At 48.6% G+C, this 18,479-nt stretch overlaps 2 protein-coding genes across 2 annotated transcripts in view; one reads left to right on the top strand and one right to left on the bottom strand.

Moving 5' to 3' along the window:
- The window catches only part of EPB41 (erythrocyte membrane protein band 4.1), a 200,162-nt gene that overhangs the window by 41,680 nt on the left and 140,003 nt on the right, over window positions 1-18,479 (top strand). The gene's annotated exons all lie outside the window — the stretch shown is intronic.
- Window positions 1,194-18,448, bottom strand: CLIC4 (chloride intracellular channel 4). Its single transcript, XM_065744535.1, has 6 exons — window positions 18,321-18,448; window positions 9,511-9,620; window positions 5,047-5,172; window positions 4,173-4,279; window positions 3,219-3,400; window positions 1,194-2,711 (listed from the first exon to the last, which is right to left on the bottom strand). The coding sequence occupies exons 1-6, from the start codon at window positions 18,390-18,392 to the stop codon at window positions 2,547-2,549; spliced, it is 762 nt and encodes a 253-aa protein (XP_065600607.1). The 5' UTR covers window positions 18,393-18,448; the 3' UTR covers window positions 1,194-2,546.

The raw sequence follows: 18,479 nt of genomic DNA on the forward strand, positions 1-18,479 counted from the left end.
CACTGCAAAATACACATTCGTCACAGAGAGAGCCTCAGCTTCGTTTACAGGCTCTCAGACAACACTGTTAAAATGCTTAATTAATATGGCATGTTACAATGGTCTGAAGGCTGCCTAGAAAGCAGGGAGAAGACATTATCTGCACAAGACAGCACGCCTGCTGCTCCAGCAGGTTTGCCATTTGCGTGCGTTGATATGCAGGCAGCACAAAGCTGTCTGCATCTGACACATGCAGCTGCCTTAGCAGCTGTGCTAAGTACACGTGCAAGGGCCCATCTGCTCTCCAAAAGAGCCCCAGGCAGCTCCAAGGGCTCATCTGGGCTGTAAAGAGGAGCTCAGAATATAACAGAGCATCGCTTCCTGGCCTCTGCTTTGAAGGGTTAACTGTCCAAGCAAGGAGCACTGACGATGGTTTTTTGTCCTTTTCAGACTCGAGGTCAACACGAATGCTGCTGTCTAACAACAGAGGAAGTTGTCCCTTTTTCTGCACGTCACACTGCAGCTGAGACTGAACCCCTACAAAGATGATTATGGCTGAGAAACTTCATTCAACGTGATGTCAGGGTACAGTAATTAATAAAGGGCTACGATTAATTCTTCCTAACCAGGTTGCTCTGCAGAGTTTTCTTCCCATGCCCAAACACTCCTGTAATAAATCATAATAAGGTCTAAGTGTATCTATGGTTTTCTTAGGAGGACGTGTAACAGGACTGCTAATTGCCTTTATGTTGCAGGTCTAGCTCTAGGAAGGCAGGACAAGGCACCACAAGCCACGGGTACAAATGCACATCTTTTACTCTACCTCTTCTACATCAAGCTAATGTCATGGGTATATAAAGTAGCAAAAGCAGGGTGCTTAGAAAAGTTGGGCTGGTGCTTACCAAAAAAAAAAAAATAGTGTATAAAAGTGTTTATGGGAGCAGAACATCCAATATCCCAAGGACAACCGACCAGGAATAGCACTTCCCAGCTTCTGAAATCAGTGAAATATAAAAAGTAGCTTTACCAAAAAATAGGCATTTAAGTGTAGTGTTCTTTGGAGCTCTTTATGGTGGTCCTTGAAAAATAACCAAGCTGTTCATTCATTCCATGCACCAAAATCATTCATCTGGAACCAGAAAACCATTCCACGGTTTAGAAATACTTGAAAATTGGTTCTTAAAAAAAAAAACCTGCAGTGCTATTCCTCAATGTTGCAGTAAAAAGATTTATGTATAGTAGTGCAACGATTACGATTATGCAAAAGCTGCAATCCAAATGCACAGAAAGCAGTTCAGGTAAATCTTATGTACAGGACTGGATCCCACGCACCCTTTCTTTACAGGACTAATTAACAGATTATATTTTTTTCAGATTAAAAAAACAAAAACCACAACAGGGAACACTATAATTTAAGGCAAGTGTTATCTTTGAAGGTCACTTTAGCTTTCTTCAGGACAAAAATCACATGAAACAGCTTACAAAAGTTCCCAGAAAGACTCCCACGTGAAGGGCTCTCGGCGTTCAGTTTTGCATCGCCCATCATTGCACTGCTATCCACCACGTACAGCAGCTGCTCATCACTCATGTTTACACATTTTGCTTATGACAGCAAAGATTAAGTAAATATCACCAGAAAGGCCTATACAAAATAAAGGCTCTTAACTACCAAAAAGAAAGCCACTTGAAATGCTTAAGGTGAACAGATGGCAAGCATCCAATTCGTTTTTGGTTTCGTGGTGTTAAAGGGCATCCTGACAGGTATTCATTTGCTGCAACTCAGAATTTGGGACAAGTGTAAGCTGTCAATTGCTTTGCTGTTGTTTGATCTCACCACATTCTTGAAGACACAGCTAAATGCACCGTGAGCTCCTGGCTGGAGTGCACAAGCCTGGATTCAAACTTCCTGATGTTCGAGGCCATTCAAATCCAAGTTTCATGTGTGAGTCCATTCGCAACCATTACTGTGGTTTCCAATCCAAGAGAATTATTATATATCTATCTACCTACGTTAAAAGCATTGCCAAATGGTTCTCAAATGGCTTTTCTGGAGAGTAAGTTCCCTTCTATATGTAACTAGGATAGACAGACAGGTACAGCTCGATGTGTTGTATGCTTGACAAATGTGTATAGATCTTCTGAAGAGCAATAAATCCCAAAATACATAAATAATCCTTGTACCATACAGAAAGACAGTATCCTAGACCAATTCATAGATGGGGACCAAATGTTTGCAAAGTAAAGAAGTGAGGGAAAGAGAACCCTTCATACTGAAGAATCCAGCACCCCACAACCATAGTAACATAACTGCATTAATAATATGACTTGCCACGAGAAGAGGTAAGGAAAACCAAGCCTATAATTAAGTCTGCAAACTTTAGGTAATTACTGTACCTGGTCTATCCACCATAACTTTGAATAACTGCAAGTTCATGCAAAAAAAAAAAACCCAAAACAAAACAAAACAAAAAAAACAACCCCAAAATTGCTATCTTATATGAAAAGAGCAGTCTGTTAGAAGCATTGTTACGGAATACACAAGAAGTCATCTCTTTTGCAAGTGCTGTTTACTTAGTGAGTCTCTTGGCTACATCACTGTAAGCTATTTCAATTTCTTTGTCTCCAGGACAGGTATTGGTGAACTCATCCCTGCTGTAAGCATTTGTCAGGTATCTCCAAATCCCTGTCATTTCCTTGGGGATCTCAAAGTTGCGATATTTTTTGGCCACCACCTGGAACAGAAGAATGAGATCACAAACTGACACACTTGAACCACTTCTCCATCTCTCATCATTCCCTCGCTCTGTTGCTCTTCCAACATGCGTTCACATTCTGCAGAACCCGTCCCTCTGGGATATGCCCAGACCCGACAGCACTCTGCCTCAGTCTTTGATTCTGTCCTCACCAAAGTAAACGCTCCTGCATCCAGGCAGAAGCTTAATCTGTGGCTCCATCTGCAGTACAAAACGTACAAAGGTCACTGGAAGCAGTGAGAAGAGACCAAGCCACAATCACACAGATCCATCTCCTCTCCTGCACTTGCCCTGTGCTATCTCCCTCCAGCTTTCCAGACTTTCTTTTCCCCCACTGAGCTCTTTAAATCATCGCTACTACAGCTTTCAGTTGATACTGCACTTAAATTTAGGTGGGATTCTACACATCCCTGGAACGAGTTGGACTCCAGCGTGTCATGCACCCTAAGTGCTTTGCCCTCATGTAACACCCTGCAGGTCATTCACCTTCACAATGTGTAGTTTGGGCAGCAGGTTGCAGTCTGCTAGTGTCATCTCATTGCCATCCAAAAACTTGCGGGTAGAAACCGCAATATCCTCCATGCTGTTCTCATCTATCTCGTCAGGAAGAGGAGAGTTCAGGTACTCATCCAACTTCTGCAGGGTTTTCAAGAGGCCACGTTCTAAGCCTATAGAGGAAGGAGTTGAGAACAAGAAAAAGAAAGGAAATTAAACTAGAGCAAGCAAATTTCAAAGCAAAATAACCTTTCTAATACCAGATGTGAAATGTAAAATCCCCACTGCCACAGAACAGATGGTACAGTGGAGGACTGCTGGTCCTTGCACAATTTCTGTGGCAGAACCACTACTAAGTGTTGACTTGGAAGTCACTTGCGGTGAGTTGGAACACTGAAACTGAACTGGGATCCCTCAACATATCACACAGATGCAGGTTATCTAAAAGTTGCTTTGCACATGAGCTTGCACCACTTTGAAATGCACTAAGAGTGTTTATTTTTGGTTTAAAAAGTGGCTTATGTCAGTTTCTTAAGACTTTTCCTAACTAGCTTAAAGTAATTAGCATTAAGCTAAGCTATTCATTTAAACATAATCTCTTTAATGTCACATGCTCAGCTGCAAGGCAGAGCTGAGCACGCAGCTGCAGAGGTTCTGTACGTACAGCAGCAGAGGGCAGCAGAACCCACAGAAACAAAAAGCATTTCTCAGCAAGAGAAAAAGCACACAGCTATTCTGCCACTCCGAAACACACACAGAACACACCCAGTTATTGCCAGGGCAGAGCACAACGCTGGAATACATCTGTGTGAAAGTCACTGCCTCCTCCTTGTCTTCTGTAGCAGCTGTTTTTCAGCTCAGTGCAATGGAAAGATCGCATGGGATGCAAATAACACGATGAGAAAACGCAGCAATGCATGCACAGTGCTGACTGCACACACCTACCTTCGTTAGCCTCTGGCCTGGAATTTTTGATAAATGCAGAAAATTTGGCAAAGATATCCATCCCAGCAGTGTAGGACTCCGGGTGCTTTGGAGAAAGCTTCAGGTATCTAGAAAGCAAAAAGGACTCAATCCTTCCAGCACCTTCAGCACGATGGTCACCATACAGATATCAACTTGTGGGAAATGACACCTTGCAGGAAACAGCACGTGCTGCCATCAAGGGAGAGGTTTTGAAACCCAGCACCTCAGAGGAAAACAAAAGCATGCTGCTGCTTTCTGAACCAAGTGTTTGCCTCCAGCAGTGTTTGAAACAGCAACGAGAGAAGGCTCTGTCAGCAGAGCTGTGTCACAACGGGGCAGAGCAAAGAGGTGAAGGATGAAATGCTGTTCCCTCTTTCCAGTTTGCAGGGGATTCTTCTCGAGTTGACATCTGAAGTCCCAGAAAATCAGGGGCTCCAGATCTTTCAACATATGAGGAAGGCCTTGCCACGCTAAAGGCAGTGCCTGCCCTTTGCCACTGCCCTGTGGCTGTAGTTTAGAGCCCACATTTCACACTCTCGTGCTGTGTAATCTAATTATCTCGAGAAGTATTCAGGATTTTCAACCATAACTTCCAAGTCCTAAGCACTCTTATCACCAGGACTCACCATCGTGTCCAATACAAAGGAACTGGATGTGAGAAAATGATTTCCAATTTTGTAATCATTAGTTCTGTGTGATCATCCACAATCCATCTGCTTACAGAGGACTCCCAGCTATCCCCAAAGCCCCATCTTCAACTTACAGATGCCAAAGCACTTCCTAATGAGTGCAGGGACACTCAGAGGACACTCCCATCTACTCTAAGGTGACAAATTCTCATCTGAACACTTACTTTGGCGGAGCCAAAACTTCTTCCAGGAACTCTTCAATCTTATTCACATCTGTTCTGACTTCACCATTGTAAGTTATAAAGGGCGGATGAGTGCCTGGAGCCAAATTTTGAAGGTCTGCTGGTTTTCTAGGGTGAAATATAAAGGAATACAGGAGTAAGCTTGGGACATCCACGACCTTATTTTTCCATGCTACGATCCCAAAAGCACTGCTGGAAGTTTCCAACTTCTTGGCAGTTTAGAAAACGTATCACCAGTTCTCTTTGGAAAAGCAACTTCACATCTCAATTAATATGTTTTCTTACCAACAATTCATTTCAAATGCTTAAGAAAAACTGCCCCCTTCCTACATCCTTCTGGATGGGTTTTTTCCTCAAGCCAATGGTACAGTGTTGAAGAGCATGGCTGGGACAGGGAGATATGCACCACTACACCCCCAACACACTTTCTCCTTTCCAAGATCTGGACTACAGAGTTTATATATAGCGTAATCTGCTGGCAGAGATAATCCCACCCCACTCTGCACAGAGCTCCTCTGCAAATAACCAAACCAGAAAGAGCCCTACGTAAGAACTAGCTGTGAGCACAGCCTCTGGCTCCAGGCAAGGTGATTTTTAAACATCACATTTAAAAATGACATGCCTGAAGCTTCCACCAGCAAAAAAAGTAAGCTATTTCCAAACAGTACCAAGCACACTTGGGCAAAGAGAAGTGTATGCTGGATGTTACCCTGACTACATCCAAGAGAAACGCAGAACCATCTTCAAACACTCAGCTATTTCTATGCAAGTTTGCTGATGCCTCTTGCTGCTGGAAGGTTTGCTCCAGCTCCTGCTGTACCAACCCTAGCTGAGCTAAGGCACTCTGCTCCATAAGTAATTAGCTTCTCTCTCCTCCAGCAGGGCTGGAAAGCCTCCTGGCCATGCTGTGCAAGGAAACAGGTTGGTAATGTGCACAAACACAGTCAGCAGGAGAAAGCAGTGCTTTTGGGGATGGCACTTGAACACTGCTGAGCAGCACAGCAACAGGTCTGTCCTGGAAATGCAGCTTTTCTTACAAGACTGAGGTCCCCTGCCACAGTCTCCCCTCCTGCCCACTGCAGGGAAGCAGTAACAGGACACAGTGCCATGGAGTACTTAGGGCAGGATTGGCTTCTTGTTCATGTAAAAACTGAGTAAGAAAAGGGATTTTCATACTTAAGACCATTAACTTCCCTGCTTTTGGCCAGGTGGCAGAAGTCAGATGTTAATACAAGAAATTAACCATTTTCAGTCGATTCTTATGCTTCCACAAAGCATGCATTGTCGCTGCCCTCTTACTTATAGGATTTAAGCTCTGCCACTGGGGAAAACGTCAACTTCAGCCAAACACTTCACTTAAATACAGCTCTGTATCCCACAACAATTATAGGAAGTCACTGTGGCTCACTTCCAGTTCTGCATTTTGCCTAGATAACACTCCTCAAAGGAGATGTCACATTAAAAACCAACACAGGAGGACCACCAGAGTTGTAGTAGAAAAAGTACTCCTTAACCACTCGAAGCAATGCCATGGCAGGTAGCACTGCTCCAGAGCTGGCTGTGGTGTTCGGAGGTAGGAGCACAGGTTTAGGCAGCCAGCTATCACTAACCACATGGGCAAACTCCTTAGCATCAGAGTTTGGCTACAGAATAGCCACAAACAGGCCATGGCTTCACCACAAACCAAAGCAACACTCATTGTTTGAATCATTTCTTGAAGATTAGGTAAAAGCCAGCCCCAAATCTGACACAGAATCAGAGAATTGTCTGGGTTGGAAGGGACCCTTCAGGGTCACCTGGTCCAGCTCCCATGTGATGCACACTGACATCCACTCTGTGATTTACAGCTGTGACAGTACTGAAATGAGAGCCCAAAGAGCAATGTGAAGAACACACCAGCAGGAAACAAACCCAAACCCAACTCTGCCACCGGTTCCTAAGCAGCATTTCACGCTGCTGAAGGTGCACTCAGCCCTGGGCAGTCTTTAATATTTACTTCTCTATTTAATCTTAGTCTGCCAACTAAAAACTGCACAATCAAGATGTTTAAAAAGGGGATTTCGAAACCCAACTGAATGCAGCCCGGCCCTGAGTGCTCTACAAGCCCAACCATGCTCTCAGGATGATTTATGTACTGTAACTCCACTGGTCAGCAGCACAAATCAGATGAAATGCTGCTTCTGTGAAGGGAAAGAATAAAGGCTCTGTCTGACCAAACAGAGGGAAGAAACACGTTATTTCTTCAACAGTGCTGCAGTTCCCACTCTGTTTGCTTGCCCATGTGCTTATGCTGTGTCCTCAGAGCAGAACTGAGGGCTGCACAATGTTCTCTGTTAGAGCAGTGTGACGCTCAGGGCAAGAAGGGAAGGGAAAAATACGTGTCACGAAGTCCATCAAACCAGACTCATTTTTTCCAGCATCCCAAGTTATTAACTTGTGAGCTGTTGCATCCAGCCCTGACCTTTTGAGCTGCATGGACAGAGCTGCTTTTACCCCTGAGCAGAAGTCACACTGAGGAGCATGCTTTGCAAGGAAACCCTGTCCCCTTTTAGCCAGCACAATAAAGTCAGATGCAAAAAGCACTGCTACCTGCTTCTTGAACAAGCCTACATGCTCCAACACAGTAATTAGCTTCAACAATGGATTTGTGAGATCAGTTTCCTATGACAATATTACAAGTGCTAAGGCAGAGTCCATCCAATGCTTATCACATTCAGGTCATGCCAACAGGGGACAAAACACCACCATAAAACATTTCCACTCGAGCAGTTGGCTGAACTTGGCATGCTGCAATGAGCTGCAATGAGCTATGAAGCCACCCAGAACGGTTCTGTTTGTTGGTCTCTCCCTCTTCTAAAGCTTTATCAGAAGAAACTGAGTTTGCATCATCCTCTATGCAAACCTGAATTGGCCTCAGTGCTCCCTCTTCTCGCTCACCAGGGGATGTTCAGTGTGCAACACAACGCAGAGCTCATCTGACTTATTCCTGTGCAGCTCTGCAGTCCTGCACGCATTCTGTGCTTTTCCTATCTCAACACAAAGAAGAAAACGTGACAGAAAGCTTTCTCACCTGTAAGAAAGGATGGCTTTAAACACCTACAACCAACTCCTATTCTAAACATTAGTTTTACATCCCACGCTTCCCCATCAATTAACTCAAAATTGCCAAAGGAAGCCAAATAGAAATGATCCAACAGAAACCTGTGGCATTTTTATGGTATTTCTCACACAGGGTCAACAGCACTGACACTTCCAAACACAAAACAGCTCTTTAAACCTTCTGATTTCTTCTCCAGGTGACTGCAACAGGTGAAGTAATGTCATCTTAAGAGTAAACGAAGCCCAAAACCTACAAGCAAAACACAGCACAAGCTCTGCTCCTGCTTCCCAAACTACACACAGCCCTGCATGGAGGATGTGATGTGCTCAGGGTGTGCGTGCTGGCAGCAGTAACTGTGTCTGTAGTAACACCCCACGTTGGCCAAAGAGCATCTTAAAGCTGCTACGAATGCAAACAATGGACAAAAGCTGCTTTTTCTTTACCCTCAGTTGGAGTGGTCTGCCTCAGTCCTACTGCAGAGCATTAGGTAATACTGGTAATTGAAAGCCAGCATTGTCAGAGTCAGAACGGAGGGGCAGAGTGGAGGATGTGTTATTTCTTGAAGTGAAAGCAAACCAAGTCACTCCCTTCAAAACGAGATTAAAAGAAGAGGGTAAGTCTGGCAGGATTCACACATTTTACACTCAGTTCTTTGGAGAACGCTGCGTTTCCATTGGCTTTACTTCTTAAAAACCAGCTTTGTGTGCACTAGCAGTTTCTCCTCCTAGAGAGTTCAGCCACTGATGTCACACTGGTGCTGTGCAAACCCTGTTCCCACCAGAGACAAGCAGACCTCTGCTGAATGGGGCATTACTGCTTCCAACAAAAGTACACCCAACCTCAGTAAACCGAGATCCCTCCGTTCCCACCTCTCCCTTCTCACCCACTCAGGTATTCCTTCCACAGATACAGACAATACAGTTCAGGTGATGTGCAGCACTCTGCCATTCCCACATTCTCACTGCACAATAACCAACCTCACCTCAACATCCTTAAAGAGAGGGGTGGGCTGCACGTTATTATTTGTGACAGTTATCCAGAGCACTCACTGGCTGTTTGGTCAAAGCCTTGCTACCTGCAGCACTCTGCTTGCAGAGACCCCACGTTACTGATGAGCTTTGCAGGAGAAGAATTCAATTCAACGTATTGAAGACACTTTACCAACCCATTCATTTGGATTACAGACACTTCTAACATTTGCACCGTGGTTGTTGCTTAGTATTTCTAAGGATTATATATATTATTTATCTTTCAGAAAATAAGCCATGCAAGACTTAGAAGCCCCATGCAAACATCCATTACACCAACTGTCCTCTTGCTCCTGAGATGCACCCAGCATTCCTTACCTCTTCAGGTCGACTGTTGTGACACTGAACACCACTCCCTTCAGCCAAAGGATCATGAAGAGCCTCTGAGAGAAAGGGCAGTTTCCTATGCTTTCCCCGTCGCTGCCAGCCTGCAGGAGAGAGCAGATCACAGCTGTTAGAAGGTGCCACTGTGCCACATACACAGCTCCTGAGAGCTCCTCGTGCAGGGTCAGGCTCGGTAGCAAATCATGGGCTTTGCTGCCTGCACATCCTCAGCTCTTCCTGCACATCGCAGGAACGCTCCCAATGCACCCAAAGGGAACCCCACACAACACACAAAGCTAAGTGCCCTCAGAGCACGTAACACACCTCACACACAGGTCCTCTGTCACATTCCAGCTCTATGGGCTCTCCTCTCGTCCCACCCTGTTGATTTTAGTCGCAGACACACTACAGCACAGCTCACACTGAGCAGCCACGCATTCGACAGCAGTTTCCCAGTGCCATTTGCTGGATCGATTCTTTCGCCTTCTCCTTGGTGCACCCATGAATTGCAGCCATCCTCCAGCCCATGGCTCATCTCACTGCTGAGCTCTGCAGCGAGCCCACAGCAGCCAGCAGCTCTGAATCTTGGCTGCACCGCGGGTGTTAAAGGAAGAGCAGAGCTGCACACACTGCGACTTCGCTGCTCATACGGTAATATTCCGAAGAGATCTTTTAATAGGAAACTTATCAACAAGTTCAGCCACAAGAAAGGTTATTGTACGACAGCAGTGAGCCACCCCAGGGCATCTGGTGATGGCACCATCACTGCTCTGACACTGAGATGGACAGGGTGAGTTTTCAGTGGGGTGGAAGCAGACACTGGAAACCTTGGGTTCTGCTGTAAAGTCTGAGCCTGGTTCAGGAGTTGAGGCTGCTGTGCATCTTCACGTGCACTTTGTTATAAAAAGAATGACAGGATTTGGCATATTATTATCAGCACACTTCCAGGAATGACTTGAATCAACCTGGTCTTTAGACATCAGCTGATTCCTCCAGTGCTGCTGTCACCAGATCACACTGACTGTCCTCCTGTGCCCAAGTACACCAGACAATGATGTGAGCAGAGGAGTGGAAGGGCTGAATGCAAAGCCTGGGCACTGACTGGATGGGATCCATTCAGACAAAAACAGAGTGAGGTTTGGGCACTCACCAAACGAATCGCTTTTGCTCCAGCTCTCTGCCAGTTCCCGGCCACTGAGCAGGGGCCCAGGAGGGGAGAGCAAAGACTGTGCAAGAGACAGAGCAGAGCAGCAGCACTCCCAAAGGGCAGGGAGACAAGAAAGCTTTTCAGCCCAAGTGTCTTAAACTCAGAGAAATCCAAATGCCTTTCTGCAGATGAGTTGTCACCAGAACACAAGGATTCGTGCTTTGCAGTGGACACCACGGAGCCATTTTTCTCAAAACCTTTACCACTTCCACCAATGAGTGTTTGAAGAAGAAAAAACTGCCGGGTTTTGTTTGCTTTTTTTGCTTTGCATACATCACAAACTGCCTCCTTTATCCCGGGGACTTCAAGCCTCGACATCTGGGACACCAAATCCTAAAAGCAGCTCCTGAAAGCAGAGAGCAGCCAGCCTGGGCATCAGCTCTGTCCAACTCAATGCACAGCTTTCTGTTGTGTGTGTGACCACCACGGGGATTGGAGCTGTATTCCTGATCCCACCACAAAGGAAACCTTCCCTCTGCAGTGTACACCCAACAGCTCTCTGTTCTTAGGGGTGTTCATGTTCGACCCCAGTGTCCCTTTTAAAAGCAATATTGAAAACACATCGTTTCACCCTAAGTGAGATATCTGTATTTTACTCCCCAGATCAATTTACACATTGGAGCAGAAATGATTCTATGATACAGAACTGATCTCAGCCTTCAAGTGTGAGCAAGCACTGCCCAAGCTAAGCCCACAAAGCCACCCCTAAGGACACAGAGCTCTGCTCACTCCTCATCTTTAATTCAGCACTTCTGACACCAAAGCCAGCAGAGCCAGCTCACACGACACATGCTGCTGAGGTCTCATCTCACCTGCACCCCACATCTCCTTTCACATGATCTATTTCCACCACAGAGCTTTATTATTTCCAGGGGAAGACTGAATGATCGCAGCTGAAATACACGGCCCTCCAATAGGGCAGAACACAGCTGGGACACTGGGGCAGAGCACAGAGCTGTGGCTTTCAGTAGGGCCAATCCCAAAGCAATTCCAATGAGGACCAAAAAAGGTCAAGCACATCTATCCCATAATACTGACTCGTACTGAAGCTTCTCTTCTCTCCCAGCATCAGAGTAATATTCAGAATGAACAACCAATTCGACAGCATCTGCTTTGGTCAGAGTGTTATGGGCTTTTTAGACTGCTCAAATCAGAAAAGGAAAAGGATTTTCCACCAACCAACAGTAACCTTCACAAAAACGAATGCATTTTCAAAGCTGCAACTGAACAGCTTAACCAAGCGCAGACCCTTCTATCTGTATTCAAAGGGCTGTCCCACTTCTGCTCCAAAAAGTCCCAAGTTATTCTGAGCACATACTGGAAAAGGAATGTGGTCAGAACGCCAAGAAACTTCTGGCTTCAATGCTCTCGAGGCAAGGGATTCTGCTTTGTAAGTGCTTGCCCAAGAGGCCCATTCGTATCTGCCTGCATTGGATGCAGCAGGAGCTGCTGCTCAGACCTCCACTACGTGTCATTGGGAGCAGCACTGTGCTGCCAAGGCAATGCAATGCTCCTCGGGTCACACGTGGACTTCTGGAGGGAGATGGTTTGGGGGATGTCCCTGCGAGAGCCACCTCAGAGCAGTTTTCTCTGCTGCAATAGATGGAATTTCAAGCAAACAGACTAAAAAAAAAAATCAAAACAACGATAAAAGATCAAGTCTTGAATCCAGCAATCTGTGCCTCAGTTTTAACTGAAAAAATAATACTCTGCTGGGAAGTTGACATGAGAAAAGCAGCACGATGTGTGCCCACTGCCCCAAAGAGCAGATAACCATCACTCCTGCATGTCTCACGAGCAGTGAGCTCATTCATAAAATAAGCAAATAATCCGATGTGGAGCAGTGCTTTAAAAGGAAACAGATGATGGGAAACTAACAAAGTGATCTGAGCAAAAAACACACAACAGCTCCAGGCCCAGGGCTGGAAACGCAGAAAGGAGCGGTCCAGCATTCCCCACATGGACACAGAGAGCAGCCTGGGAGTATCAGCCTCAATCCTTCCAGCTCAGCTTGGGCTTTTATCTCACCGAGCAGGATAAACAGAATTCCGTGCTGCCTGCAGGGCAAGGCTTGCAGATAAGATGTGCAGGAGGAGGGGCAGGCAGGGCTCTGCCACAGGTCCCCATTTGAGCCATATGGATGAGCATATCCCCCTCTCTTCAGTCTTTACAAGGGAGCTCAAAGCTTGGTAATGCTCCATCAGGTTGGGCGTGCCCCTGCCTGGAACAATCTGCCAATACGAAAGTCCATGATGATTAACTTGTGGTTTCCATATGATGATCGTCACCCACCCCACCCAGGGGAGAAGCAACCTCAGCACCGCTGGCTCTGGGTGAGCTGCATCACCTTGATTTACCACCAGCCAACATCCACATCAACTCAAAAAGCAAATGAACGAACAGATGGAGCTCCCTGCAAGTGCTGGGGATCCGACCATGGCACCGGGAAAGGAAACACTCATCAGCCCATTCAAACAGCCCCTCCAGTTGCTGCCTTTCCCCAGAGCCACCACTGTGTCAGACTCGTACAGCAGCTGACCATTTTAGGATGAAGCTGTATTTAGCCTTGCAGGGCCGCTCCTATCAGAATGATTAGCAGCTTTGCCTCGGGCAGCTTCGTGTGGCTTACTGCTACCTCATCCAGCGTAAAGCTTTGGGGGGAAAAAGGCTGTGGGACTCACAGGATGCATCAAAGTGACTTCGTGATTCAGTAGGAATTAATTAAGCACTTGTAGATCTTTGGAGGAAAGACACTGCACCACGTTCATCCTTTGGGAGAATCAGATGTGGAGTCAGACCAAAACACGCACTGAATCCTACCCACTGTTTTCTTCAGCGGAGAAATCAATTCCATGTCATGAATACAAAACTTTGGGGTTATTGCAGATGGTTCACACACGACCTTCTCCTGATCTCATGTAGGAAAAGTAAGCAAGCTCACCTTCTGCACCCCTTTCACACCAAGGCAACACGCCTGACGAAGTGATTCACCTGCAACAAACCTAGGGAAGATGAACGTGGCCAAATCAACCCAAACATGCTCTGCAGTATCCTTGCAGTGTTAAGTAGGAAACTGACAAGTACACTGCTGACTATTCACTCCTATGGGATTCTCGATAGAAAATCCACTGCTTGGGAGTTCCAACATGTGAAAGCAGCAGTGCAGCTAAAAACCAACTGGCAGAAAACAAAAGCAGAAAGAAAACAGCCACGGAAGGACCGCCTGGAAACGAAAACATCGCTCAAATTCTCCAAGCTCACTGAAGCACAGCTGCAGTTCTGCAGCAGTACCCCCCACTAATGGGGCACTCAAAAGCTCCAGCAAGGAGAAAACATCATCTCGGGCTGAAACAGGAGTGGAAATCCTTATTCTGGAGCTGCTAAAGCAGAGAGGTTTGGAGGGAGGCGTGCTTGCTGCTGCTGCTTCTATCTCCAGTGCCAGCACTGAAAGACACATCCGTGTGTCCCGCACCCCTCGGGCATCAGGATCCGAGCTCTTCATTTGCAGAGCAGAACTTCCTCCTTTGGGATGCTCTGCCTCATTAGGACCCAGCTCAGTGTGTCACTCTAGGGCAGCTAAAACATCACTTAGAAGGACCACAGAAACGTACTCACGCTTTCTTCCACTTTATTTTTAGACAAACACGTAAAAAAAAAACCCGATTTCCTTCGGTTTAAAAATAGCAGCTCCCCGAAGCACAGGCCGAAGTCTAGCCAAAATAGCAAGTCCTTAACGGAGCCAAAAAGCTCTGAAGCCGGTCCAGTAGCACTGACTGATCTCATTAGCTCTTCCCATGAAAACACACAGATATGACTTCACTCCTGGATTACACTCCTATATTTAGTTTATACCTAATATGGACATTCGGAGCACTGAACGGAGTCATTTCCTCTCCTCGCCCTTTGTCTCGCCAACAATATGAGGAATCAGGCTGAACTCCTGGAGAACAAAGACAGGGGTCATTCACAGCAGCCTGGTTTATGCTTTTAACTCCTGCATAAACAAACACAGCATTCAGAGCTCCAACAATCACACTGTGCCACAGTGTGTGTGACCCGAAATGGGGACGGGGGGGGGTGGAAATAAATAAGAAATCAAAACAAGTTTAAAGAAACGAACCATTATCTTTTAGAGGAAGAGAACATGACGTGGGGCTCACTTTGAGACAAAGCGATCACGTTTGGGGGTGCTCAGATTGATGCTGGTGCCGAAGAGTGCAGGCCTGGTGCTGTTGCTTCGTGTGACAGGAGTGGATTGCACACATCGGAGGGAACGGAGCACTCAGACCTCATCTTATAACTTGCAACCCCAGAGTACGAAGTCCGCCAGGGCGCAGAGATTGCTGCGGAGCTGAAAGTCCAACGATGTCCCCTGGCTGCGCTCCCAGAGACGACAGAGCCCTCAGCATCTGAGCTCGGTGGTGAAACAGAGCTGCAGACCCACAGCTCCTGGGCCCACATGGGGGGCAGCAGCATGGCCGCCCCTCAGCACGCCAGGCCGGGCCCAGGGCAGCACCGACACTGCCCACGAGGGATTACCACACCTCCCACATGCATTCCTCACGTCTGCTGTCAGCTATCTTTACCTCCCAACAGGCCAGCTCCTCTAAGAGGATTCTCATTCTTCTCAACCCTTGGGCACAGAGCATTTCCCTCATGGGGGGGCAGAGGTGAGGAGGTGCATCCCTCACCACCAGACTAGTGCCCGGAGGACACCACTGTGGCCATGGCCCCTCCGGTGCCCCCCATGGCCCCTCTGGTGCCCCCCATGGCCATGACTGGCAGCTCCTGACTGAGCAACCACGGCTCCTCCGCACCACCCTTGAGGGATCAGATGTCTTCCAGGTCCATTTCCCACTGCTTTGAAAGGAAATAAAAATGAAAGATGGCTCACACCGGGGATCATCTCAACCAGAGCATTGGTTTCTCGCTCAGCAATAAGATGTCAGGTGACATTGAGGTTTCAGGATAAGAGAAATCTCAGAAGCAGAAGTCAAACCCACGTGGCTTGGTGGCCAAAGGATGGAGAAGCCTTCAGCCTCTAACAGGAGTGCCTCTGGGATGCAATGCTGTCTCCAGCTTTGCTGCTTCCTCGTACTGATGCTCTAATTCAGACAAAGCACACACTTGTGTGCATCCCCCTCTGCCACGAGCTCAACATGAACAGGTCTGGATCCCAAACGACCAAGAGCTCACCTGCCGAATTTCTGCGCAGTTCACACTGGTGAAAACGTGGACAAGATTCTGACACAACCACCTGGAGTTTGCAAAGGATGTTTTAATAAACGTTCTCTTGAGTTCACAGCTACAGACAGAGTGATCTGCAGACAAACTGTGTCAGGCACAGAATCTACCTGGTTTTCAAAGCAGGTGCCCAATTTCACAGCCACGTCTCATTGAAAGCTGACAGAAAGCTGAGGACTAATTAATTCACAGGCACACACATGCTGCACAGGTGAAGGCAGCGTATCCCTCAGTGATCACCTACATCTACTACAGCCCAGTGCCAAGAGGTAGACGTCCACAGACCTCCAATTTATTGGGTTTTTCTCCTCTCACCCTGATCGCCTGTTGTCACCTTGCTATTACCAGCACAGCACGACCCCTCCCTGCCCCCTTGGGATGCCAAAGGCCGTGTCGTGGCCAGCTTCCATCCCCACCTCCTTTGTACACAGGCTCTGTCCTGTGGCTCCCACAGCTGAGTGGTCCTGCTGGACCAGAGCAATTGGGCAGGCTTTTTATTTACAGGGAAAATCCGCAGACAAACTCCTCCACTGCGACCGTAGGCGGCCTCTGCGTGTCGTATTCAGCTCAAGTTCGTGGTGAGGCAGACTTCACTACTCTGAAACACCACCGGGGCGTATCATCAGGCCTCCCCCATTAATAATACATGCACACACACGAGGAAACTAAATGAAATCCGATATACCGCTAGCTTCCCCTACCAGCTCTCCGAGGAAAGACCTGAAAAACATCTGCACTCAGTTTAAAAGGGGCTGCAGACAGCTCAGCTCCTGAAGTTACTCACTGCGAGCCCAAGGAACAACACGTTAATACCTCAGTCCCAGCACCATAACGGAGGTGTTTTCTGACCTCAGTCCCCTCCTCCATCACAGCCCATCACACCAGCTCCGACAGACGGCCCAAAGGCACCGCAGGCATCGATCAGCCCTGTATACCCATAACTGAACCCCACTGGGTTATAACAAGACTCAACCCCCACCCCTCGGGCACGAAGCCAGGCAGCTCCCCCTGCTCCAGCTGTAAGCACAGCCGTGCCACCCCGGCTCCCTGCTGCAATCCTCTGTGCACAGCTCATGCAGTTGCCGCCCTTCAGCCGCAGACATTTGGCACGGATTCCTCCCTTGGTCACAAAGTCCTTCTGCCGCCCCATGGGATCAGCTGACAGCTCTGGGGCAGAGCTGAGACCCCAGGCACTGTGCAGTGCAGATAATAACCTCCAACCAACCCGTTCCTGCACTCGCTCAGGAACTCCAGGCTCCGCCAAAAAGGGAATGAGCGGGAAGCTGTGAAACAAACACAGAGCTTCCCACCGACAGAAAGAGCCTCAACCCAAACCCAGCGCTCCTCCGTTCGCGTGGAGGGATGAGGGCAACACGGGCAGCAAGCAAAGCTTCTGCGGGCTTCACAAAACCCACTGCTCCCATAGGGCTGCAGAGCGTGGGACAGGCAGCAACGCCCAGCCAGCAGCTGCCGGGGCGGCTTTGGGGTGGAGGTGATCTTCCTCTGCAGGATTTTCCAGGAAAACAACCCTTACCTGAAGAGCACGAAGGCAAATAAGCCCCAGTGCTTCCTAACCTGAACCGGGTCCCGAGGGCGGGCAGCTCGCAGCGCTGCAGGAAGGTTTCCTCCAGGGAGACGGCATCGGCACGGCCACGCTGGGGGCTGAGCGAGGCAGAAACGCTCTCTGCTTTCTCCCTTCCGCAGACACCGACATCTCCGCTGCTCCAACACCGAGCAGGACCAACGCTTTGCTCTCTTTCCACGCGCGAAACGCCCCTCGCGCGGCTCCGCACGGCTCTTTGTGCCATCAGCAACCGCTCGGACGGCACCAACAGTCCGAAAAGGGCAACGTCCAACCCGACGGGGCTCCCCCTCACCCGGCACAGCCCCCTCGGCCGAGTCCCCGCGCTCGGGGCGGTGACACCGAGCGTTTCCCGACGTCTGAGACGGAGGAGCCGCACCACGAGGAAACTTCAGCGGGAGCACCAACGCGCTTTGTTTCTGGGGCGGCTCTGTTCAAAGCAGCTCCGGGCACGGAAGAACCGTTCATCCCCAGCACTTCCGACACCGAACGGAACAGCGGAGCGGCACCGCCGGACCCCGCAGCACCGGGAGACGACGGCCAAACCTTCCACGGCCGATGGGGCCGATGGGGCCGCCCGCCTCGCCCCGCCCCTCCCGGCCCTTTGTGCGCGGCCGCCCCGCGCGGCGCCACGGGCGTCACCCACCGCCGCCCAGCGGCGCTCCCGGCCCGGAGCCGAGAACGGAGAGCGGCGGACGGGAGCGGGAGGTGCTCAGAGGGGAAAGCGTGCGAGCGACGAGCGGAGCGCCCCGAGCCGCTCCCGGAGCGTACCTTGACGAAGAGCTCGATGACGGGTTCCTTGTCGCCCTCCTTCAGCCCGTTGACCGGCACGGACAGCGCCATGCTGCAGCCGTCGCCGCTTGTCGCCTCGCCCTCCGCTGCCGCCTCCGGGACGGGACCTCCGCCGCTCAGCCTCGCCCGCTCCGCGCG

The sequence above is a fragment of the Cyrtonyx montezumae genome, unplaced genomic scaffold (genome assembly GCF_038088225.1).
Source record: "Cyrtonyx montezumae isolate F1298 unplaced genomic scaffold, pur_monq_1.0 scaffold_31, whole genome shotgun sequence".
NCBI lineage: Eukaryota > Metazoa > Chordata > Aves > Galliformes > Odontophoridae > Cyrtonyx > Cyrtonyx montezumae.

Coding starts and splice junctions, on each gene's coding strand:
- CLIC4 (XM_065744535.1), bottom strand. CDS start 18,392: ATGGCGCTGTCCGTGCCGGTCAACGGGCTGAAGGAGGGCGACAAGGAA. Junction 9,621..18,320: donor TCATCGAGCTCTTCGTCAAG/GTACGCTCCGGG, acceptor TCTCTCCTGCAG/GCTGGCAGCGACGGGGAAAG. Junction 4,280..5,046: donor GAAGTTTTGGCTCCGCCAAA/GTAAGTGTTCAG, acceptor TTTGCTTTCTAG/ATACCTGAAGCTTTCTCCAA.